This window comes from Prosopis cineraria, unplaced genomic scaffold, assembly GCF_029017545.1.
Source record: "Prosopis cineraria cultivar Desert tree isolate PC_DT_omini unplaced genomic scaffold, ASM2901754v1 PC8, whole genome shotgun sequence".
NCBI lineage: Eukaryota > Viridiplantae > Streptophyta > Magnoliopsida > Fabales > Fabaceae > Prosopis > Prosopis cineraria.
In genome coordinates, this window is record NW_026555339.1 from 8,849,581 (window position 1) to 8,875,384 (window position 25,804).

General features: G+C 33.2%; 1 protein-coding gene and 1 pseudogene across 4 annotated transcripts; both read left to right on the forward strand.

The window, feature by feature from the left end:
• Nucleotides 1-6,141: 6,141 nt before the first annotated feature.
• On the forward strand, nt 6,142-9,558 carry LOC129317730 (2-alkenal reductase (NADP(+)-dependent)-like; annotated as a pseudogene).
• A 2,070-nt stretch (nt 9,559-11,628) lies between these two features.
• LOC129317103 (2-alkenal reductase (NADP(+)-dependent)-like) lies at nt 11,629-24,690 on the forward strand. 4 transcript variants are annotated; one of them, XM_054961445.1, is made up of 5 exons: nt 11,629-12,011; nt 13,025-13,199; nt 13,842-14,011; nt 20,892-20,973; nt 23,992-24,690. In XM_054961445.1, exons 1-5 carry the CDS (start codon nt 11,766-11,768, stop codon nt 24,369-24,371), a joined length of 1,053 nt encoding a protein of 350 aa, XP_054817420.1. In that variant the 5' UTR covers nt 11,629-11,765; the 3' UTR covers nt 24,372-24,690. The 4 variants fall into 4 exon arrangements, with proteins under 4 accessions (XP_054817420.1, XP_054817417.1, XP_054817419.1 ...); XM_054961442.1 differs by having other exon boundaries at nt 13,025-13,202; nt 13,923-14,011; nt 23,992-24,689; XM_054961444.1 differs by lacking the exon at nt 13,025-13,199 and having other exon boundaries at nt 11,630-11,958; nt 13,923-14,011; nt 23,992-24,689.
• Nucleotides 24,691-25,804: the final 1,114 nt, after the last annotated feature.

A 25,804-nucleotide genomic window follows, 5' to 3' on the forward strand; every position in this document is an offset into this window, starting at 1 on the left:
GAAAATGTTGATAATAAGAAATTTTCTTATGTTTCTGAGGAATGCATGATGAAGCTTTTCATCAAGGGACCATCTCAATATCCTCGAAAGAGTGGAGGCTCTTCGTCTTCGGACAAGAAAAACGGGTTCAGGGATATGTTTGTTTCTAAATTATTTTCCAAACTATTTCATGAAAATATGAATTTTTTTAAGATTAAATGATAAATTAAACTCTAAATTATAGGTCTAAAAATGTCTAGAATCTTAATTTTTTTTTGATACAATATTTTTCTTTAACTTTGAAAAATGATATCATTAGGTCCCTACCATTAACAAAATTTAATTTTAATTATTAATTGATCAAAAAATGATAAAAAAATTTTAAAAATTACAAAAAATGATTAAAAATTATAATATAAGTTCAAAAGTCATAGAAAAGGACAAAAAATTTCTTGATCCTTTAATGTCATTTTTAGGTCAAAATTACAGTAAGAGTCAAATTAATGAAATATTATATAAAAAAATATTATATAAAAAAAATGAAATAAGAGTCCCCGACGCTCTTGGATACATAATTTGGACTTTGGAGGTCAATTGGCACATTTAGTCATTATTTTAAACTGTTCATCGCATCAACGTCACTTTTTAAGTGTCAAAATCATGGAAACAACTTGCTGGACTAGATTCCTAACAGACATAATTAATAATACTTTATTTAAAATTTGAAAAAAAATTGGCGATTATATTTTGCACCCGTCTCCTGCTCGCGATCAAACTCTAATTATATTCTAGGTACAATATCTTATTATTGTTCACACTTCACACATTTGATTTGAATTAATGATAAAAATAATAATTTACTATTAACATTAACTTATTGGTGTGAGAATCACAGATGAATGATGGAAAAATCACCTTCTACATGTTTAGTTTTTTTCAGCAAACCCGTCATATTTTTATCCACAAAAAGTATGCTTTATTAACGTGAAATACCAGGAGCCACATAGAAGCCAAAATGCACATAACAACAACAGAAAATAAAACCAAACACACACACATACGAACACGCACGTGTATATCCATAACTGTATATCTTCCAACAAAGCCACATTGGACTTCGACTAATTAACGAGATTTATATTTAATCTTATATACTTAATGTAATTGTTTTTAATTACATCAAGACAAGTGAATTTTTTGTAGATTATTTATTCACAAACTCTTATTATTATGATTATTATTATTAACATATTAAAATTTACTTATCTTGATTTAATTGGATAAAAGTATATTAAGTGTGTAATACTAAGTATATAAGTCTTAGTCTTATTCTATTTCTCCATGCCTTTGAAACACCAACAAACTATCATCCATTTTTCTTAGAAATTCTTTTCACCAACACCCTAACGTTAGTAACGATGTCATTGTTGTTGGTGAACATAATCACTGTGGCTTCTCGTCCTTTGTTTTGTAGAACCATTGATTTCTTCTTCACAATTATTGTCGCAGAAGGGATCGCTTTCTGGACTTCCATGGCTGCTTCCTCAACCTTCTTCCCAATCAGCTCATTTTTGACATTGGTTTTTCCTGATGAAAATATTCAGGTTCATATTAATTCAAACCATAAAAATGGTTGCAATTAAATCCACAAACTTGAATAAAGTCCCATATCAATTTAGAAGAATAGAAGAAATTAAATGCTTTTATATGGATTTGGCCCCTTACCAAATTATGAATATTCCTCCAATATCTTTACACATTAATTTCATGACAATTAAACCCCTGAATCTAAGAACTTTAATTTAAACAAATCCCTTTTTTTAGGTTTAATTAAATAATGGCCCCACGTTTTTAATATTTACATATGTGGCTTGATATTTTGAATTTCACTTCCAACATGATATTATTCTTATAAATCCTCACTTCAACAACCTCTATCATTGCACGACCTAATTTCAATCCTTTTTATTCTCTACCAACTCATTTTTATTCCATTGTATTTTATTTCTTTCCAATAACAACACACACACACACAAAAAGGAACACTTAAAGTTGAAGAGAGTACTATTGGTACCTCTCCCTATTACTCTGGCAATCCCTGGGCGAGGAGTGGAATGATCAAAATCATCCGAAGAAGAAATATGAATGAATGCTCCAGGCTGCCGGTGGGTTGGATAAGGATCTTCGACATCTCTAGAAACTTCAATAATAGAATCACGACGACTAGGCGCAGGAAAAGGAGGAATAGGTTTAGGATCCCATGGAGATGGAGGAGGAGGAGGAGGAGGATGAGGATCGGGACGTACTATACCAGAAATATCCAAAGAGAGGGGATTGACTGAAGAAGAAATAGTAATTTCTGCAGATTGGGTCGGCCAGCACAGAGCATGATGAATTGTTAAAAAGGTGATAAGAACAGTCATACTTATCATTTTTACTAGAACACCATTCCCAATGTCCATCTTAGATTTTCCCACTGTTTGGATTATTTTCTTGTTGAATGATGAAGAGCCAAGCCAGGCTAGACCCCAATTTATAAGATTGATCATCCTTCATGAAAACGACATTTTGTGATTTTATCGGTTGATTTAAATTATTTGTGTTGGACCTGTCTGTGAAATGTGAATATCTTTGCTTTTATCTGAAATAATAAAGCTGTTAATTAACAGTGCTAAGTGCTAGTTATAGTGAAAGAAGGCATAACTTTTTAATGAAATCTCCAATTTAAAATCATGTGAGGTAATAGCATTTGAATGGATGGATTTGGGTTTAAATTTAAATTTTAAATTTGAAATATTTTATATTTAAAATTATTTGTTTGAGTAGTTTAAAAAAATTTAAATGAAAAGGAGAGATTAGTAGAGATTCAAAATAATAATGAAAATTTGGAAATAACAAGTTTATTTATATTTTTAATGGACAAGAGATAAGAAAATATATGAGAGTCATGGAGATGTCAATAATAATAAAAAAATAAAATGTTTGAAATAATTATAATTTCAAATAACTAGGATGTATAAAAAATTTAAAATTAGGAAAAATTATGATAACATCCCTCCTTGGGAGGAAATTGTTTTAAAGGACCAAGAGTAATTTAAAAACCAAATGCATAATGGGCCTACAATTTTACATACCAAGCATACAACCTTACACATTAAGCCTATTGGTGCAGGGTGATAATTGGCATGGTGTACAAGGTGATATACCTAGTGTGCTTTTGGTCTTTAAATTGATCTTAGTCTCTCAAAATAATTTTCTTTTGAAAGAGAGATTTTATGGCAATTTTCTTTTGAAATTATAAATGAATTATAATTTAAAATGAATTTAAATCCCTATTAATCTAATTGCACCATGAGTGCAATAACGGGTTAATTAGTGCGTATTAACTTTTTTTAATGTTTGTTGTTTTTGTTTTTGCTTTCGCCGAAAAAATGTTTATTGTTTTTGGAGTAACCTTCCAATGCATGAAAAGTCCCGCTCACATTTTGGGTCTCCCTTTCAAAACCCACACGTATTTATGTACATAACCGTTATATTCGATGAAAAAACACGACTTATGGTTTCTTTCAAACACTAACATTATATAGAAAATTTTATTTTTAGATATCTGTTATATTATTTTGAAATATAACCAACCTTCTGCTAAAGCCAAAGTGAAACCATATCTTTTTAATAAAATTAAGAAGAAATCAAAATAGTTTATTCTTTATTTAAAATATCTCCATAAAGAAAAACAGAAATAAAAAGAGAATAACATAAGAATGAGTATACAACATAATATTTAAGAGATTTAGAAACAATAAAATATTCTTTAAATAACGTGTGTTAAATAAAAATAAAAATAAAAATAAAAATAGTAATGTATAAATGAGAATAGACCATATTAAGATAATAAAAATACATCATGAAATTTTGAAGTTGGTGTATGAAATTGGAATGCGCAGACTTAGAGACATAAAATGATGATGTCATCAAGGGGAATGAAGTGATATTGTTACCAAGGAAAGACTGCGGGGAGTAAATATCATGTTGTACTCTTTTTTTTCTTTCTAAAGTTTTGCCCCATTGAGTTTTCCTAAAAAGGTTTTTAATAAGACAATATTAGTTAATGTTTAAAAATATTGTGTACTCTTTTTCCTTTATTAAGTTTTTATCCTATTGAGTTTTTTCTAGTAAGGTTTTAATGGGGCGTAATATTTGTTATGGACATCCAAGGGGGGTATTATAAATATTATGTTATGGTTGTCCATAACTCATAGCCCTTAACTAGGATTCCTTTACCTTTAATGTCTTCATGGATGATATGGAAAGGAGTTTCTTAGTCTTAATAGCTTATAATCTTCAAATGTTATATAATGTACCATTTATGTCTCATCATATCTTTGTAATATTAAGATAGGACTTGAATGGTTAGAGGCCTATAAATAAAGATTATGTCTAAAGCATATGTACACTAGTAAATGAGAATTCTCCTCCATTATTTTCTCTCCATTTCTTGTATTATCTTGTCCTTTTCTACTTTTCATATTAACTATATTTTATAACAATGACATAGTTTAATAAAAACAAAGTGTCAATTGTTCCATGCTAGGCAAAATAGCGTTTAATCCACAGTTACTTAAAGTTAATGGTTAATGGCTATGTCTGTTAATCAAGAAGTGACGTTGTAACAATTTTAAAATTTGAGGGTTAATATTGTTTCAATGAATAGTTTAAAATAATAAGTACGCTTCAATAAAAAAAATTAACAAAATAACCTCATAAATTAACTAGTTATTTTAATTGGATTATATTGTCAGCATCATAGACTTTTAAATATTTTTTTAATATTCATTTAACTTGACTCTTCCTTCGTACTTTACAAAGGAATAATTATTACATGTACTCCATCAAATGCACTTAACGGTTTACCAGCTTGTTATCATTTATTTAATGCTTGGTTGCATGCATTAAGAGATCTCTGATCTTTTTGATGACGCTATAAAGGGAATAATTCAAGAAGAATTCGTCATGTATGAATATGAAATTCTCCATCAAACTAATAAAGATAATTTTAATTTGAAATAATTCTTCCCTTGACAAAGTATACCATAAACCCTTCCAAGACTCTTAGAAATTCCACTACCATGCTTAGCTGAAATCCAATATGTTTTGTGAAAATTTTCATGATGGCAAGGAGAGAATTATTTTTAAGCAAAGGTCATTTTGGTTTTGGCCCACAAGCATTTTTTTTTAATACTAGTTATAAGGTTTTTCTCTGTTATTTTAATTAGACATATGGATTATAGGGAGTATGAATAATAAATTTCGTTGTTAATAAAAAATGACTCCCGATACAAAGTTTATTTTTATAAATTATCAATGAATGAAGAATAAATTACATATTACTTATGGGTTATAACCATATAATTTTTTATTAGATAAAAGAGTAAATTAACTCATAAAATTCAGCAACTACCGTCGGAACTCCAGGTTGAAGAGTTACATAATTAGAATATTGCCAAGATATCACTATATATCTTTGGTTTCATAATCAAAAATATAATAAGTCAATATATAATCTTTAATGTTAGCTTTGAACCCAACACTTTCTTCAGTTTCTGTTTGTGATGACATAAAACCTTTCCTACAATTCATGAATTAAGAATTCTTACAACAATAAAGTCTACGCAACATGACTTAAGAGTTAATGAAACCTTATATAGGAATCTTTCACAAAATTATCATATCAATTAATTAAAATGGTTTGTTATTAAGCTATGGTATTTAATTTATTAAATACATCATTATTGTATATTATTTCGTATGTATAGCACAACTCAATCTTTGATTTTCTTTTCAAATTTCAAATTTCCTATAGTTATCCCTTTTTTTAACCGAAAAATGTTATTCCATGAATATCTAGACTTTAAATTTATTTTTATGTAACATTATCTTTTACCTTTTAAAAATAATATAATTTGATATTTATTATTAATTAAAATTAAATTTATTAATTAGTTAATTATAAAATGAAAGGAAAAAAAATCTCAAGATTCTTGGATGAAATTATGTTGCTTTTTATCATGATTTTCACGTTTCTAATGTTCCTTTCAAAAATTGCAAAAACAAGAAACGAGAGGCTGTTGCTTTGCCGGCGCGACCCCGTGGGAGAGTAGAACTGTAAAAGTAACAGATTTGTGGTCCCTTCGGCGACATCCCATAAAATTGGAACCATCCAGAGAAGATTAGCGCAAGGAACAAATCAAGAAGGTCATTGAGTCATGGTTGTGGAGGCGCCGACGTGAAGGCCAACGATGGCCGGAAATCTCGTCGGTGGCGGGGAATTCAGGAATAAGCAGGTGCTATTCAAGGAATTTGTCTCTGGTGTTCCAAAGGAGTCCGACAGGCTCATCACCACTTCCTCACTCAATTTGAAGCTTCCAGAAGGTTCCAGTGGTGTCTTAGTGAAGAACCTCTATCTTTCTTGTGATCGCTATTTGCGGAACTGTATGACCAAACAATTACTTGCTTCATCCATTGATTCTTTCCAGCCTGGCTCGGTCCGTACTGTCTCCATTTCACACTCTTCTTTTAAATTGAATCGTTGTTAATTATCCATATGAAATTGAAATTGTTGATTCTAAAACCTCCCAAACTAGTTTTTTTGGGGTAGTAATGGAAAGAAATTCTTAGTTTACTACTCCCTCCATTTCTGGGAGGAGCTAGTTGGCTTGTTTTAAACCTTAAGACCCAATTTTCTTTGTCTTCTATATCTATTATCTTCTCTCATGTAAACTATGCCAATAGTTCTTTAATCCAAATGATTAAAAGGTGGGATTATTTTAGGATAACCAGCACACAGATTTTATAAATAGTTAATTTACCCAATTTTCCCTTGATGTGTGTGAATTAGTTAACTATTTCATATATTTAAGATTATAAAGAGTTTTAATTATTTTTTCCCTGTATGACCGATTATTCATCCTAATTTTTATTTTTTTTTGCTACATACTGCTCAGTTTTCCTTAATCTGTGACTATGCGTATTGTTTTGATATTTCTTAAGCTATGTATTACTGTTCTCTGCATGTTTCCGACATAACATAAGACCATGTTTAGAGTTAAGAGACTTTGAGTGGTCAGTTTTAACTATTAGCCTTTCTTGGTTTAAGTTGCATTCCTGTTAAGTGTAGCTAACGATGCGTCTTTGCGTTTGTGTTCACAGCCGATAAGCGGATTTGGAGTTTCAGAAGTTATTGATTCTAAGAATCAAAACTTTAGCAAAGGTGATCTAGTCTGGGGAGGAACTGGGTGGGAAGAATATAGTGTGATCGATTCACCTGAGTCCCTGTTTAAGATGCAACACACAGATGTACCTCTTTCCTATTGTACTGGTATACTTGGTAAGCCATTTTCTTCATTCTTTTGTATACATTAATCATGAAAATAGATCTTTATATATATATATAGGGGTGGGGCGATTTGTCCAATTGTTACAGAGGTTTGCGACCTCACTGAAATAACTACTATCATCAGTAAGTGTCTTTGTTTGTCATTTGTTTTTGCTTAAAGCTTCATTTGACAAGCACCAACCTAAACATAACATGCAGGTATGCCTGGTATGACTGCTTATGCTGGATTTTATGAGATATGCCCCTAAGAAAGGGGAGACTGTATTTGTATCAGCTGCATCTGGAGCTGTAGGTCAGCTTGTTGGCTAATTCGCTAAGTTGACGGGTTGCTATGTTGTTGGAAGTGCAGGATGCAAAGAAAAGATACGTAGAGATAGTTTTAGCATATGAAGAAAATCTAGATGAGTCAGGTTTACTTTTACCCTATGAATTTAGAGGGAGATTATTCTATGTTGCGGCTGAAGAATGCTTCTAGTGTCTCACTCAAGCGATTAACTTTTGTACTTAACTACAAGGTCTGGCCATTTGTTGCAAAATCACAGAAGCATACTTCTGCAAAAACTGCAACTCTACTGAGATTGAACCACATGGTTTATTCACAATTTTTGTGGTGCTCATTATGTGAGTACATCATGAATATGCATTAGTTGTTAAATATATTTGTTAGTGCAAGTGTTTCCCCTTGATCATCTCTGTAACACAGGTTGACCTTCTCAAGAGCAAGCTTGGATTTGATGAGGCTTTCAACTACAAAGATGAAACTGACTTGGATGCTGCTTTGAAAAGGTTTGTGGTTATCTGTTTTCTTATTAGTACTATTCAAATATTTCTGTCTTTCTTCTTTGTTCTGTTCGCTCTGTGACTCTATAAAAGAGAAATTCAAGAGGTGGTATTCTTTTCTCTACTGGAGAATTTCTGGGGGTGGAGGAAGAGAAAAGGTGGGACATACAGTCCCACTAACCCTCTCTTTCAAAAGTCCTATCCCAAAGATTCTATGGTTAAGATTCAAGGGTGAGTTCAGATGGAAGATTATAGTTTGCATTTTACGTTTTTCAAAGCCTTCTCTTATAATTCTGTCCCATCATTGATTAAGTTATTGACATGTACTCCTTATTTTTGCTTCTCGATTGTGTTCTTAAATGAAAATAATAAAAATATTCCTACGATCAAGCAATGATATTTGGACTATGATATTGTATACCTTATTTTTATGCAAAAGAAGAGAATGCTTATTTTATTTGCTAACCAAACAGGACAAGTTTCTACAATCTTGGAAAAATAGGAGAGACTATTTATTTACGATTATTTAAATTTCTTTTTGAACTTCCAATATAGAGAAAGTTAGCCACTTTAATGAATCAGTTTCTTTCATTTTCCCTTATATTAATATCCATTCATTTTCTTGTATGCTTAAGCATCCAAATAGCCATTGAACTTAAGCAGAAATAGCTAAGCAAGGGAGAAGACATATTGTTATCTTATTATGTTTTAATTTGGCAGGTATTTCCCAGAGGGCATTGATATATACTTTGACAACGTTGGAGGGAAGATGCTGGATGCAGTGTTACTCAACATGAGGATCCATGGCAGAATCGCGGCATGTGGAATGATTTCACAGTACATCCTTGATGAGCATGAAGGTGTGCACAATCTGATGCATCTTGTGTACAAACGCATTCGAAGGGAAGCGTTCCTGCCTTTTGACTATTATCATCTTTACACGAAGTTCTTAGATATGGTGATTCCGCTGATCAAAGAGGGCAAGATTGTTTATGTGGAAGACATTGCTCAAGGCCTGGAGAGTGGCCCTTCAGCCCTCATTGGCCTCTTCTCTGGCCGTAATGTTGGCAAACAAGTTATAGCAGTTGCTCGACAATGACTCTGCATCCTCTATCAAATAATTCGTTGTACGTAGTGTTTTGAGGAAGAGAAACAGGGGGGGGGGGGGATTAGATGTGTGTAAAATCCTTTGTAGTAAATAGTTTCATGCATATAGTGTTGTGAGGAAGAAACAGAGTCCATAGTAACATACTAAATTTTCACTAAGTTAGACATGCACGTGATTAGGAGCCTGCTTTGTTATATGACCTCCAAAGTGAGGCGGATATTTGGCTTGTTTTTTGTAATATGTTTTAAAACAAGAAGATTCTGATTTATTATGATTTGTTGATTAAGATTCTGATTAATGCATTGATTAGTATTGTTAGTCAAAAGAAAGTGTGAAATTAGTTAAAAATACTTTATAATATTGGATACATGGAGTATCTTGAAAGTAATTAGACTTACGTTGTACAAAGTATGGACGGTAAACTACCCTGTTGTAATATAATTTGTTGTGAATTTTGTCTTATAAATTAAATTGATGAATAATTATGGAAATATTAATATTAAATTGGGAAAATTAATTAATTGATCTTTATAGTTTGATTGAGTTATCAACTCAGTTTCTAAATTTAAAATACATAACTTGGTTGTTATAGTTTTAAAATATATGCAACTCAGGCTTTTAACTAATCTACCATGCATGTAATAACTAAAAGGTTAGAAGAGTGCTGACATTGAAACCACATCACTACCAAGCATGACTAAAATGCCACATCACGTTGCTTCCCTGTCATCCTTGCCGTGCTCAATTTGCAGATAAATAAGTACAAAATCAGTTTCATCAAATGTACAAGATAAAGTTCTGTTGCTGGAACTTCTTGTAAATAGAAAAACATGACGCTTGATATCTTCATGCTAAAAGCAAGGCATACAAATTTTTTTCTTTTTTATCTTTAATTGTTTTAAAAATAATATGAATTAAATGAGCCAACACTAACCCATCAAAGTTAACCTATATGATTTATAAGTTATATGATCCGAGTCAGAAAAATTCATTTTTATTTTGGTTAAGCTTTTTCCAACCCAACTTGACCTTTATTATTAATTATTCAGGCCAACCCATATAACCCGACCTATTCCTAACTCTAAAATTGAGTGCCAAGAAATTGGAGACAAGCCCATAATTTTCATTTTTTACGAGAGTAAAAGGTATAGCATGGTGCGGTGAAGATAACTAACAAAGCCACCAGCTAATATTCCGCTTGGAAAACAAATGGAGGGTGCGGACAAAAAGATTAGAAACAGAGTGCCTTGGGATTAATGTGAAGCATGATTAAATCTGGGCTAGGCAAGGGTGACATGGAACAGGGTGATGTGGCATTTTAATCTTACTTGGCAATGATGTGGTTCCATGTAAATGCTCTTTTAACTCCTTAAGGGGTGATTGAAGGAGAATAAAAGAAAAAATGCCTCATTGTAATGTTTTATGTATATTCAAATAGAGCCCATTATCTCTTGAGTTAACCTCCATTCCATCAGTACAGTCAGTAAACCATGAAAATGAGTTCATTTATTGGGAATGGATTTTTGGGTGACCGAATTCTCTTTGATTATGAAAATTTTGGGCAACCTACCATTTCTCACTTTGCCCTAATTTTGACTTTTTTTCACTCTGAGCTCAACTTCTCTCCCTAATCTTGTGCTTAGGACTATGTGTTCACTATTGCTAGTCCTCACTTGTCATTGTTCATCCATGACAAAATGTGTTTTAAAAAATTATCGGGAGAATATCAATGAAAAATTTTGAAAGCAATTTAATTTCATAAAATAATTATTAACAAAAAAATATTAATAATTAATAAGTGAAGTTTTTATTTTAACAAATATCTGATTTATTTAAATTCTTATCAGATATTAAATTTTTTTTAAGCCTTTCATTGATATTCTCTCAAACTCATTCTCATTCATTTCATTTTCATTTTCATGAAAAATCATTTCACCATAATAAACAAGCCTTCATGACATGAAAGATGAGTTAAGGACTGCTTTTAGCAAGGGAGCAAGAAGGCTCCCCCCACACTTAAATCTTCCTTTAGCAAAAGGTAAAACTTTTTCTTGAAAAAGTCTTTAAAATAGATTTTGCCCCCTATTCCATATTTTATTTTCAAGTAAATCCCCTATTCATTAACTTTTTTTTTGATACACCTGTTCATTAACGTCTAGATCTGTCTTTGGAATTGCATGTTTTAAAATACAAGGATTAGTTAATAATAATTTGATTTAATTTAATTTAGTTTAATAACTCAATTATAAGTATTAATTAATTAATTTCATAACACACGTGCGCGTGTTGGTGATAGTTAAGTTATATGTTGCCTTTTATAGTGATTTTTGACGTTTCTATAAACGAGGCGAGAGCGAGAGGCTATTGATGTGCCAGCGTGACCAGGTGAGAGAAAGGGAAAGTAAAGTAACACAACGTTTATGGTTCGTGACTGTGATACTCTCAGTGTGGGTGTGGAACTGTGGATAGCTCAGAGTTGTAGTGGCGCCGGCGAGAAGGTGAACGATGGCAGCGAATGTCATCGACGGCGGGCAAGTCAGGAATAAGCAGGTGTTACTCAAGGACTTCGTCACTGGCTTTCCCAAGGAGTCCGACATGCTCTTCACCACTTCCTCTGTCAATATGAAGCTTCCCGAAGATTCCAATGGCGTCTTAGTGAAGAATCTCTATCTTTCTTGCGATCCCTACATGCGAATCCGTATGTCCAAACTATTGCGTCCTTCGTACATTGATTCATTCCAGCCTGGTTCGGTTGGTACTCTCTAAATTTCACACTCCTGTTTTAATTTGAATTATTGTCTGTTATCCATATGAAATTGACATTGTTTATCCCAAAACCCTCGTATAGTAGCTTTTTTGGGGAAATAATGGAAAGAAATTCGTAGTTTATTACATTTAGGTTTGTTTTAAACCCAAATGTAAGAGCCAATCCCTGTATGTTGAAAGCTTTTCCCCTCCTTAATGCTAATAAGTTAGAGTAATTAATTATTTTTTAATTTTTAATATAATTATTATTTGCAAAATGGGGCAAAATTTAAAAAGTTAAATAGTCCTTCCCTTGCAATTTATTAGACATTTTTAAATATAATCCGTGTTGATAAAAATAAGGTTTTCTTAGTTATAATTATTCTAATATTAATCCTCATTATTTCACTGCTCAAATAATTTTTTCCCTCACTCTTATCAATAAATGTTATTTTTGAAAGTTTATAGAAATATTAAGGTTGTAATGTATACTACGTTTAATGAACTTTATTAATATGTGTAATTTTGTAAGAAAATGTTTTATTATAAATTGGAATGGAGTTAGTATTTTTTAAAGAAATTTAAAGATATAAATATGATTTCTTAATGAGCATTAAATTGGTTAAGGTTGCTTTATATTAAGGACCAGGAGAATTATTATTGTTTTTTTTTTTCCTAAACTACTGGATTCTTGCATGTAAGCTTTGTTAATAATTCTCCAAAGTAAATGATGAGGGATAATGAGCCCACATTTTTACAAATAACTAATTTACCTAATTTTTCACAATATATGTGAATTAATTAACTAGCCGAGTCATTTAAGATTAATTATTGTTTCCCCCCTGTATGGACCGATGATCTATCCTACTTTTTGCTACGTACTGCTCAGTTTTCCTGAATCTGTGCGTATCGTTTTGATATTCCTGAAGCCATGTATTACTCTTATCTGCATGCTTTCCTATCAAGAGTAGCTAATGATATACTATCATATACATATATATATTTGTGTAATTTCACAGCCGATAAATGGAATGGGGGTTTCAGAAGTTATTGATTCTAAGTATCAAAACTTGAGCAAAGGTGATCTAGTTTGCGGAAGAACTAGGTGGGAAGAATATAGTGTGATCAATTCACCTGAGTCCCTGTTTAAGATACAACACAAAGATATCCCTCTTTCCTATTATATTGGCATACTTGGTAACCTATTTTCTTCATTCGTTTTTGTACACTTGCTAAGTTTTAACCATAGCTATGTCATTCCCAAAAAAAAAAATTGATTATGCTGGCCTTTCTATATATATATATATATATATGTCATTGATATTTGTATTGCTGGGATCTTGGGAAGCCCAAGAATGGTTTCCAATCTTAAAATCAATTTTTCTGATAGCATTTGATAAAACAAAGGATCAGACTTAGATGCAATTTTTTTCTTCTAATGCATTTGTTATGGGGTTCTTCAATAAAATTATAAGAGTAAACAAAGGACTAGACTTGTTATTAGATTCCTTGAAAAAATTATATTGTGTGTAAAGTTATTTGAAAAATCCCAACCATGTGATGTTGATCTGTGAAAACTTAAAATCGGCATGTCAATTGATAGAAATTTGTATACTTGCCATGGTTAATTTGTGAAAAATTTATAAAAAAGTATAAGTTTTTTTCCCAGCCACAACTAATTAATTTAACATAAAAAATTACTGTCACACACCCTTCACATACAGAGGTTTGTGACCTCGCTCAAATTACTATAACCATCCATAATTATCTTTGTTTTTCATTTGTTTTTGCTTAAAACTTTATTTGTAAAGTACCGACCAACATGAACATAACATGTTGGTATGCCTGGTTTGACTGCATATGCGGGATTTCATGAGATTTGTGCCCCTAAGAAAGGGGAGACTGTATTTGTATCAGCTGCATCTGGAGCTGTAGGTCAACTTGTTGGTCAGTTTGCTAAGTTGATGGGTTGCTATGTTGTCGGAAGTGCCGGAAGCAAAGAAAAGGTATGTAAAGATAATTTCAGCATATGCAGCAAATCTAGTTGAGTGAGGTTTACTTTGTGCCCTCTGTATTTCCAGGCGATTAGTCTTTGCTGACACTGATGAATGCTCCTAGTCTCTCACTAAAAAAAAGATCACTCGTATGATTAAATTTTGTATATTGCTTTTCGCTCTGGTATTTTATGTTGAATCTGAATATCTCAATTCATTTGTATAATAAAATATGATAGAATAAAGTAATTCATGCGTACCTGAAGAATTCATGAATGCTAGAGAAATCTTGATTACCTCGAGTGTAGGCAGATATACAACCCATTGGTCCCCAGAGCCTTCAGAGAGTTCAGAGATAATGAAAGTAGAGAAATGAGTTGTGTGTTTGCGGTTACCGACTAATCGTCTTATATAGATCAGTTCGGTAACTGCCTTATTAAATAATTAAATAATTATATTATCTATTATCTCTGACTCAGTCAGTTAAGAGATAGGAAATAACTGACGGCTACTGGGTTGTGGGTTGGGCCTCTACCCATTGGGCTCACTTGTGTGGTCCACCTATCACGGTCCACACAAGATCATAAGGACCAATTTATTGGGCTTATTAATTAATGCTAATTCATAAATAATATTCCAACAATCTCCCACTTGGATTGCATTAATTAAGCAAGTTGTATAAACATGCCACAAACAAATTCAGAAAATGAAACTCTACAAAATCACTGAATCTTATGGGGAAACAAGTGATATGATATCTCATAATTTGAGTAAAACATGAAATTTTATTTCAAACACAGCTCAGTAAGATAACAACATAAATCACTGATTCCTATGGGGAAACAAGTGACATGCATAGTGTACCATAACAGAATCATTGAATCCTATAGGGATACAAATGATATAGACGCATCTAACTGAACTGAACATAATTCACAGAAGAAAACAAAGCCTAAAGAGAAATTGCAACATAAAAGGTTCTCAAATTCCCACTAAACTAGGGCATCAAAGGAATTCACAATACCCATACAAGTTACATGATTTTGAAAAACTTCTACAGGTAAGCCCTTAGTCAGTGGATCTGCAAGCATCTGCGTGCCAGGAATGTGTACCACACGGGTTTGAGACTCAGTAATTTTCTCTTTCACAAACATAAGTTTGATATCAAAATGCTTTGTACGATTGGAATTTCTGTGATTGTTAGCATAGTATAATGTAGATTTGTTATCACAATAAATGGTTAGAGGACGTGATATTGACTCAACTAGGTGCATGCCAAATATCAACTTCCTCAGCCATATAGCGTGACATGTAGTCTCAAAGCAAGCAATATACTCAGCTTCCATAGATGAAACTGCCGTAAGTGTCTGTTTCACACTCTTCCAAGAGACAGCTCCTCCGGACAACATGAAAATATAGCCAGTCGTGGATCTACGATCATCCAGACAAGAGGCAAAATCTGAATCTGAAAAGCCAACAATCTCAAGATTTTCTGATCCCTTAAAGTCATAATCAGAATACCCAACAACCTCAAGAGAATTTGACCTTCTGTAAGTCAACATATGATCTTTTGTACCTTGAAGATACCTCATAACTTTCTTAGCAGCCTTCCAATGATCCAGACCTGGATCATTTAAATATCGACCCAACACTCCAATGGCAAAGGCTATATCTGGTCGAGTACACACTTGAACATACATAAGGCTGCCAATAGCGGAAGCGTATGGTATCTTTCTCATTTCAGCCCTCTTCTTATCATCCTTGGGACACTGTGACTTTGACAACAGCTCACCTTTCTGTACAGGAGCAGGTGAAGGAGAACATGAATCCATTTTGAATCTCTTAAGTACCCGCTCAATGTAAGTGGCCTGTGATAAACCAAGAATACCACGAAATCTATCACGATGAATTTGTATCCCAAGAACAAAGGAGGCTTCACCCATATCCTTCATGTCAAAATGGCAAGACAATAGGTGCTTTATCTCATTGAGAAAATTTATTGAATTGCTGGCTAATAAGATATCATCAACATAGAGAACAAGAATGGCAAAATTGTTCCCATCAAACTTTTGATAGATGCACTGATCTGAGACATTCTCAACAAAACCGAGAGAGGTGATAACTTCATCAAATTTCAAATACCACTGCTTAGAGGCTTGTTTTAGCCCATAGATGGATCTCTTTAATCTGCACACTAGATGTTCTTTACCGGATTCAACAAAACCATCAGGTTGTGTCATGTAGACTTCTTCATACAAATCGCCATTCAAGAACGCAGTCTTGACATCCATCTGGTGAAGATTAAGATCAAGCTGTGCAACTAAAGCCATTACCACTCTAAAAGCATCTTTGGTGGATACCGGAGAGAAGGTTTCTGTGTAATCAATACCTTCTTTTTGGTTGTAGCCTTTAGCTACAAGTCTGGCTTTATATCTATCAATTTCACCCCTAGCTCCTCGTTTTATTTTAAAGACCCACTTGCAACCCACTGGTTTAAACCCCTTTGGTAGCTCTACTAGCTCCCATACGTGATTGCGGTAAATAGAGGCAATTTCTTCACTCATAGCCTCTAACCATTCAGAAGAATGCGAGCTAGAAATAGCCTCCTGGTAACACATTGGGTCTAAGCTATCAATAGCATCTGAATCAAATTCCTGCAAATATACCATGTAATCATCTGGAATAGTAGACCTGCGAACCCTTTGGGACCGTCTCGGTTCAACAACCATGTCCCTATCATCCTCTAAAGGTGGTTCATCTTGAGCTTCATTCTGATCCACGGCATTATTTCTGTCAACATGAGGAGTTGTCAAGATAGGCATAGGCAAAATGCTACTTTCGTCATGCAAGGTAATATGCCTAGGCACAGAGCTCCCACTGTCTAAGGCATCTTTAAAGAAGTAAGCTCGGTCAGATTCAATTACCCTAGTAGTGTGATTTGGACAATAGAATCTGTACCCACGAGATTCGATGTAATAGCCAATAAAGAAACCATCAACAGTTTTAGCATCAAGCTTCATCTGTTGTGGATTGTAAGGTTTTACCTGTGCTTTACAACCCCAAACTCGCATATGCTTCAGCGCAGGAGTCCTTTCAAAATACAACTCATATGGAGTCTTTGGAACTGACTTGCTGGGAACTTGATTCAAAATATAAACAGCAGTTTTGAGTGCATCACCCCACAAGAATTCCGGCAGTGAGGAGTGACTTATCATGCTCCTAACCATATCCATGAGAGTACGATTTCGCCTTTCTGCAACCCCATTTTGCTGCGGGGTGCCAGGCATAGTATACTGAGCTTCAATGCCATGCTCTTGAAGGTACAAAGCAAATGGCCCAGGGTTCCTACCAGTCTCAGTATATCTCCCATAAAATTCTCCTCCTCTATCAGATCTCACACACTTGATCAACTTGCCAGATTTCAATTCGATTGCTGCTTTAAAGGTCTTGAATGCATTAAGGGACTCGCCCTTTTCACGCAAGAGTTCAATCCATCCAAGACGAGAGTAATCATCCGTGAAGGTGATGAAATATCTGAAACCACCCATAGCCGGAGGCGTGATAGGTCCACAGATATCAGTATGGATTAGGTCTAAAGTATTTTCAGACCTCTTTGCCCCTTTGGTTCTAGCTCTAGCAGGGAATTTTTCCTTTATACAGTCAACACAAGTCTCAAAATCTGAGAAATTAAGGTCTCGTAAGACGCCTTGCTTGATCATGCGTTCCAATCTCTCTCTAGAGATATGACCCAAACGACGATGCCATAACATAGAGGAATTATCATTGGGCCTTTGACGTTTATGCCCAATAGCAGCATTGACATGAAGATTAGGAAGTTCAAGTGACCAATTATTCAATCGATATAAACCATATATCAAGGAAGCGACACCAACATTAATGGAATCAAAATAAATGTCAATTTTCCCATTTCCTTGGAAGAATGAATAGCCACAAATATCTAATGCAGAAGTTGAAATTAAATTCCTCTTCGCAGAAGGTACATAAACAACATTGTTCAAATGTAAAACATGACCAGAATTTAAATACAAAGAAATAGTTCCAATGCATTCAACCGATGCCTTGCTCCTTGCTATGCCAAAGACTGACCTCTGTACCTCACTTGGAACCTTCTGGTTTCTTAGCCCCTGTAGAGAATTCACAACATGTACAGTGGCACCAGAATCCAGCCACTATGAGTCAAAGGAAGTTTCAATGGTGTTAGATTCAAAACAAACTAGAGCTAGAGGGGCAGTTTGAAGAGTTGTACCTTCACTTTCTTGTTTATTCTTCAATTTGAAGCAATTAGCTTTAATGTGACCCGGTTTCTTGCAATAATTGCATAACCCTTTAAAGGGTTTCTTCCTCGACTTCTCACTCTTATCACCATCCTTCTTAAAGGTTGGATTATTAGGCTTTGAGGCATCATGCTTCTTCCCCTTTTTTCTTATATGACCCTCCAGTTTTGCTGTTAAAGCCATGAGAAACATAGTTTATTGAGTGAGAGGAATTCTTCTTTATAGCTTCCTCTTCTTGAGTGACTATCAATATCATCTGGTCAACAGACCATTCAACTTCTTGTGAGTTGTATGAAGTCCTCAAGAATGCGTACTCTGGTGGTAGTGATTGAAGAACATAGTAAACTAAGGTACTTTCATCCAAATCAATCCCATATGACTTAAGCTTGTTATAGTAAGGAACAAACTTCAGAATGTGCTCCTTGACACCAGAAACTCCGTCATATCGAGTATTGGCAAGAAGTGATAGATAGTAGTTCTTTTGAGTCTTGTCAAGCTTCTTGTATTTGTTACCAATAGCCTTCAAGTACTCCACTGCAGTATCATTTTCAGGAATGCTGTCCTTAATTCCCTTTTCAATTGTGTACTTGATGATCGCTAGACAGATCCGGTTGGACTCACTCCATTATTTATGGAAGGCTATTTCAGAAGCACTAGACTCGAAAGAGAGATCCGCAGGCTTGGGCTCTCTCAGAGCTAAATCTTTCTCAGAAATGGTCAGATACATATTGAGGGACTCTTTCCAGTCATCATAGTTAGTCCCATTAAGAGCCTTCACAAAGGATAGTTGCGTAAAAGCAGAAACTGAAATCGTAAAACATAAAATGGGAAATATTAATTATGCGTGCACAATATAATTATAAAACAGAATTCCCAACAAGCGATTATCAATTATGCAACTATAACCATGCACCAAGAAGGCTCATATACCATAAAGATTTAGCTCACACAAAAGTCCATACAAAATAATGCATTAAACATTTCCATACCTATAGGGTACAATAAATATCTAATACATTAAATGAGTGCTATTAGCCTATTCTTAAAGCCAACCATCAAAATCACATTAATAATGTCACACCTATGGGGTATGTCCATTATCTATGCTACAAGATCCTAAGCATCATCAATAATTCATAAAGTCACAAATTTTATGACCTTAGGACAAAACAACATAATTTTAAAACTCCTTAGGGTCTTTTGGGAATTAGAAAACGAATCCAATACTTAAGTGAAATTTTAAAAGGTAATCAGGGGCAAATAAGTAATTCTGGAAGAGATTTGGGTTAAAATTGCAATTCTGGAAGTTAAGGGACTATACTGTAATTTACAGAAACATCATGGGCCTAATTCGTAAATTCAATAAATTTTAGGCCAAAGGATGTAATTAAAACTGGGGCCGAAACGCAATTAACAGAAATAATTTTTTTTTTAATAATGAATCTGGGCCCAAACAAAATATCGGCCCATTACCTAGGAAACCGGATCCCTAGGATCCGGTTTCTGACCCTGTCTCCTGGGTCTGTGGCTGCCACGCAAGAGGAACGAGGAAGAAGGGGCGCCGGCGTTCATGGCTGTTCCACCCTTACGACACCGACGTCCATGGAGCGGCAGCCACCCACCACGATGCCGGCACCTTCACGGTGGCTATTCATTAGGCGAGACGTGTGTGACTGCCGCGCAAGAAGGAACGAGGAAGAAGGGGCGAAGTCGCCGGCGTGTAGGAGTTCTAGCTGCTGGAGAGGATAACGCCGTCGGGAGGGGAACCGGTGGCAGCTGTGGCAGAAACAAAAAAAAAACGTACGGCGACTGCCCAGTGCCATGAACCAGCCAGCATATCTCGTGAAAAAGGAATAGGAAGATGCCGCGATCCCTGTCCAACAATACGTGAACCACGAAGGGAGGAAATCTCCAGCGAGCTCCTTTTTTTTGTGTGTGCTTTCATCATAAATATGACAGGATTTGAAAAAAAAAATTTCATATTCAAATCTTATATTCATACTCATTTTTTTTTGAATAATATGAATATAAGAAATTATCAGTATAAGATAAATTTCTATCAATATATGTCATTAGAAGAATTGAGATATATAAATTTAAAATTCGTTACCAAGGCTCTGATGCCACGTGTTGAATCTGAATATCTCAATTCATTTGTATAATAAAATATGATAGAATAAAGTAATTCATGCGTACCTGAAGAATTCATGAATGCTAGAGAAATCTTGATTACCTCGAGTGTAGGCAGATATTTTAGGCATTTGACCAAGACTAATCTGGCTGGCAACTTGTAGGCACCTCTTTGAAGGATATACCTCTAATTGTTGCGCACTCAGACTTGAATTCGAGACCTCTGTTTAAGCTAGACTAATCTCCTAGCTAGTTGATCCAAATACCTAGTGGTCAAATTCTATAATTATTTAGGAGCAGTCTACCCACCTATTGAAAACTCTCAAAAGCTTACTTCTGCAAAAACTGCATTCTACCGAGATTTCAAATCACATGGTTTATTCACAATTTTGGTGGTACTCATTACCATGCATTATTTGTTAGATATATTTGTTAGTGTCCATTCCTTGATCACCTCTGTAACACAGGTTGACCTGCTTAAGAGCAAGCTTGGATTTGATGAGGCTTTCAACTACAAAGAGGAAACTGACTTGGATGCTGCTTTGAAAAGGTTTGTGGTTATCTGTTTTCTTATGATATAGATTGTGTTTCATTTGGCATCAGTTTAGACTCCATTTCTATTAGAATTGCATCAATACTACTCAAATCTTGCTATAAGCACAAGTAATGATGTGATATTCTTTTTGGTGAAGGAGAAATTCAAGAGGTGATATTTTTTTTTAATGCTATGAGCATAAGTCTAAAGAAAGAGCCATCCCAAAATACTAGTTTGTTGAGTGAGAGCAATGGCAGAACTGCGTCTTACTTGGAGGGGGCTATGGCCCCCCTTAAAGTTCTACCACTTCAATATGTATATATGGGAAATTGCAAGACATATTCTATTAGAAATAATAATTTCCAGGTTTCCCTTCACCTATTCACATATAATATTATACAATTATGGAAAGTTGTATTTGATGGTTAATGTGGCATTGCAATAAGGTATTGTTGATGTGGTACTTAAAGGGTAATAAGGTATGAACTTTACTTTAGAATAAGATTGGATAAAACTTGTAAACTTAGCCTTATATACTTAGTGTGTGTTTGGTTTTCAATTTGCCAAAAGTCTATTTGTTGAAAGTTTATTTGACAAGAGTCAATTTAGTGAAAGTTAGTTGTTATAATGAAATTTATATTTAGATATTGTTTTTTGAATGTCAGTTTAGTAAATTGAAAATTGTTTGAATTATAATAATGAAATGTGTTTTTGAATATATAATTACTAAAAAGACATTGATTTATAATTATTTATATTTTTTATTATACAAATGTAATATATTTAAAATATTTAAAAAATATGATAAAAATTTTAAATACCATAAAATTTAATATGTTAAATAGTAAAAATAAAAAATATAAAGTTTGATATATTGAAAAAAATTATGTAATAAATAGTTCAACATATATTAATATTGGAAATTAACATGATTAAAAAGATATATATGATAAATTTTTTCATTCAAAAAAATATTTAACTAATTGGACAAACATTTGTTGGTTAATAAAAAATCTAAATAACATAAAAATTGATATATAAATTAATAATAGTATAAAATATAATATTTGATGTATTGGACAAAAAATATATAAATAGTTGAATATACATCAACGCTAAAAATTGACAAAATTAATTATTTAATATATAATGCTAAAAACTTTATCTCTAATGATAATTATTATTTAATTGATAATTATATTTTTAATAAATTAACAATATGTTTTAAATAAAAGAATAATATATTAAAAGGGTAATATGGTCAAATAATATCTCACTTTTCAAATCCTAGTTCAAGTTACTTTCGCACATCTACATTCAAATCACTTAAGGAAGTACTTTCCGAAAGCGCATTTTTTCAATCATTTGATACCTAAATAGCTTTTCACATCTCAGATGTTAGAAAGTTCTTCCTAAATGTGAAATGTGGTTTACCCAAACACACCTTTAATATAATTGTTTCCAATTAAATTAAGGCATGTCTTTTATGGATTATTTATACTGTAATGAATTTTTATTATTAATTTAGTTAATTAGTTAACATAATAAGATCCACTAATCATGATTTGACTAGATATAAATATATTAACTAAGTATATATAAGGCTAAGTATATGAGTCTTTTCAAAACTACAAATTTTTAATAAGAGTGTTGCCTATCATATTTTGTATGTCTTGTAATCGTATTTATAACTTTAAAAAGAGAAGAATTTTTTGTTTCTATTTACAAGGTATATCATCGACTTTTTGTTATATCCTTTTACCCTTATTAAATGTTAGCATGTTTAATAAAAGAAAAATTGAAAGTTATTAAATTTTTAAACCAAGTTAATAAATTTTAAGATTTCCATAGAATTTGATGAAATATACTAAAAATGAATTATAAATAAAATTGGAAGGAACATATAATTGCACTTTATCATTTTTTTTTAATTTTCTTCATATACTATATGATTATATGTAAATTATTTTCTATTACATTTTTTTGGCCTCCCTTAATATTGATGCTAGTTTTGCCATTAGCTGGGAGAATCCCTTAAATTTACAAATCTCACTGTACTTGTGAGGCTCCTAATGTGGAACTCATAACATTGAATAAGAGAATTTGTGGAGAGAGCGAAGAGATGGAACATGCATGGGTCAATGTCAATGGGTCCCACTACTTCCTCTCTTTCGAGCCGGTGATTAGTAGTGGACGGAGCTAATGGTTCAGCAGTCAGCCAATGAACGACACTAGCTCCCGTTCGAAGATTTTTTTTTTTAAATAAGAGCATTTTGGTCAATATACACTAAAACTTATTTGCAATTAATCCCTATAGGACTTAGGTTTCGTTTGGTTATTAAAAAAGAATGAAATAGAATAGATTGAAAAAACAAAGGTAAAAATAAGGTGATCAAAAGGGATGACCATGTTCATAAAGGAGAGGGTTACTTTAGTTTATAGGGTTGAAAATCATGATTCATAACATGTTTGGAAGGTGATATGACTTCCACTTATATAGTATATATTAATGAGTTTTATCATTCTTACCATGCGAGAAAAGGAAGATTTAGTTCATTTTTGTTTTGATTTTTTTTTAATCTATTTCATTCCATTCATTTCTAGTAACCACATTAGAACTATTTTTACATTTCATTGGACATTTTGGTAATTAGAATTCTTTTAAGGGAATCAACTAGGTGTAGTACAAATAGTAGCGGTCTAAGCCTCTTAAGCATTATTTTAGGGTTTGATTTATGGAGATGTGTATGGAAAAACATCACTCAAAAGAGGATAACACCTTGAATGGCGTTCAGATTCCTCGAAAGATTAGTCTCATGATTGCTGACTGTAGAGATATTTTGGAAGATAAAAAAAAAATCTTTTGAGGGATCTCTGTGTAATTTTCCCTTTTATTTATATTTGTTCATTTTCTTGTATGTTCAAACATCCAAATAGCCATTGAACTTAAGCAGAAATAGCTAAATAAGGGAGAAGACATATCGTTATCTTATGACGCTTTAATTTTTACCACATTATGTGTTAATTTGGCGGGCATTTTCCCGGGGGAATTGATATATACTTTGAGAATGTTGGAGGGAAGATGCTGGATGCAGTGTTACTCAACATGAGGATCCATGGCAGAATCGCTGTGTGTGGAATGATTTCACAGTACAACCTTGAAGAGCCTCAAGGTGTACACAGTCTGATGAATCTTGTGTACAAACGGATTCGAATGGAAGGGTTGCTGTCTTTCGACTATTACCATCTTTACACAAAGTTCTTAGAGATGATGATTCCACAGATCAAAGAGGGCAAGATTGTTTATGTGGAAGACATTGCTCAAGGCCTTGAGAGTGGCCCTTCAGCCCTCGTTGGCCTCTTCTCTGGCCGTAATGTCGGCAAACAAGTTATAGCGGTTGCTCCACAATGACTCTGCATCCTCTATATCAAATATTTCATGGTAAGCAGTATATTAAGAGAAGGAAGTAGAAAAAAATAAGGTGTGTAAAATCCTCTAGAAAATAGTTTTGGGCCTCTAGTGTTGTAAGAAAGAAACAGGGTCCAGATTTAATTTTTCAGAAGTTAGACAAGCTTGTGATTGGGAGCCTGCTTTGTCATCTTGCATCAGAAGTGAGGCAGATATCTGGCTTGGTTTATAATGAGAAGCTTTTGATTTATTTTGATGTCTTGATATAAGATCTCGTCTAACGAATTAAACTCGTACTGTTAGGTACTATACGACTATTTTTACATGATTGCATTGCAAATGGTGGTAGATATAACTGCAAAAGTTACATAAGCTAAATACAAAATAGAAAGATAGCATTCAGATTTTGTTCAAGCAACGGTAAAGAACTTATGAAGCCGGTTAGAAGTAGCAGAGCTAGTAAATGGGCTGGTTGTTTGTAGTGGCGTCATCTGCGATAATGATGGAACTAGATTAAAGTGTTCTTCAAACATCTTTGTTACTATCTTAGCATAGCAACAGAACTCCTGCATATCTTGAAAGGCTATGATCTTTGTTATAACAATAAACTTATAAAAATCAATGTCTACTCTTACTACGCGGAAACTTCGCTGCTTATTTAGTACAGTTTCTTTGATAATCATCCCTTCTCAAAAACTATAAGGAAAATTAGAAATTTTGTTATGAGAATTGGATGATCACATTTTACTACATGTTCAAAGAAACTAACAGCTGCACTAACCTATTTACTCACCAATCATCTGGCAAAAACTATGATTTTACAATATTTAATAATCCTCCTTTAGGGTGTTGAAACCCTATGTAGTTTCTAACATGATGTGAGCCCTTTTATCTCTTTGCATGATTATTCATGGCCTTATACTACAAAAAGTGCAACGCAAAACTAAAGAAACAAACATGAGAACTAAAGACGGTTATAATTACAAGTTAACGTGACTTTAGACATCTTTGCATATGAGGATATTTGTGATGTGAGGTTTATTTATTAGTTCATTTACATCTTACATACGCTATAGGGCGTTGGTGCATATTTGGGGTTGCTTCACCTTCACCCTCAAGGGACTCAATTTGAACTTAATCAAGGCATAAGACATCCCCGTTGTGTTGATGTAACAGAATCTATATTCTCTGAATTTTGCCTCTAAACTCTATTGAAATAAGTTTTTTGAACTACTTTCCTATGAATTTCTATGAAGTTCTTCTTAGTTTTTTTTCTCATTTTGTTATAAAATATATAATCTTTTTTCCCCCCTTTAAAAAAACAAACTTCAACAAACTTCATATAAATTTACAAATCATTATTAGTTCAGAATTAGTTTTAGTACTCGTCTGTGTGATGAGTATTGAGAGCTCATCACCTCTGAATCATTTAAGTT

Coding starts and splice junctions, on each gene's coding strand:
- LOC129317103 (XM_054961445.1), top strand. CDS start 11,766: ATGGCAGCGAATGTCATCGACGGCGGGCAAGTCAGGAATAAGCAGGTG. Junction 12,012..13,024: donor ATTCATTCCAGCCTGGTTCG/GTTGGTACTCTC, acceptor GTAATTTCACAG/CCGATAAATGGAATGGGGGT. Junction 14,012..20,891: donor GTGCCGGAAGCAAAGAAAAG/GTATGTAAAGAT, acceptor TCTGTAACACAG/GTTGACCTGCTTAAGAGCAA.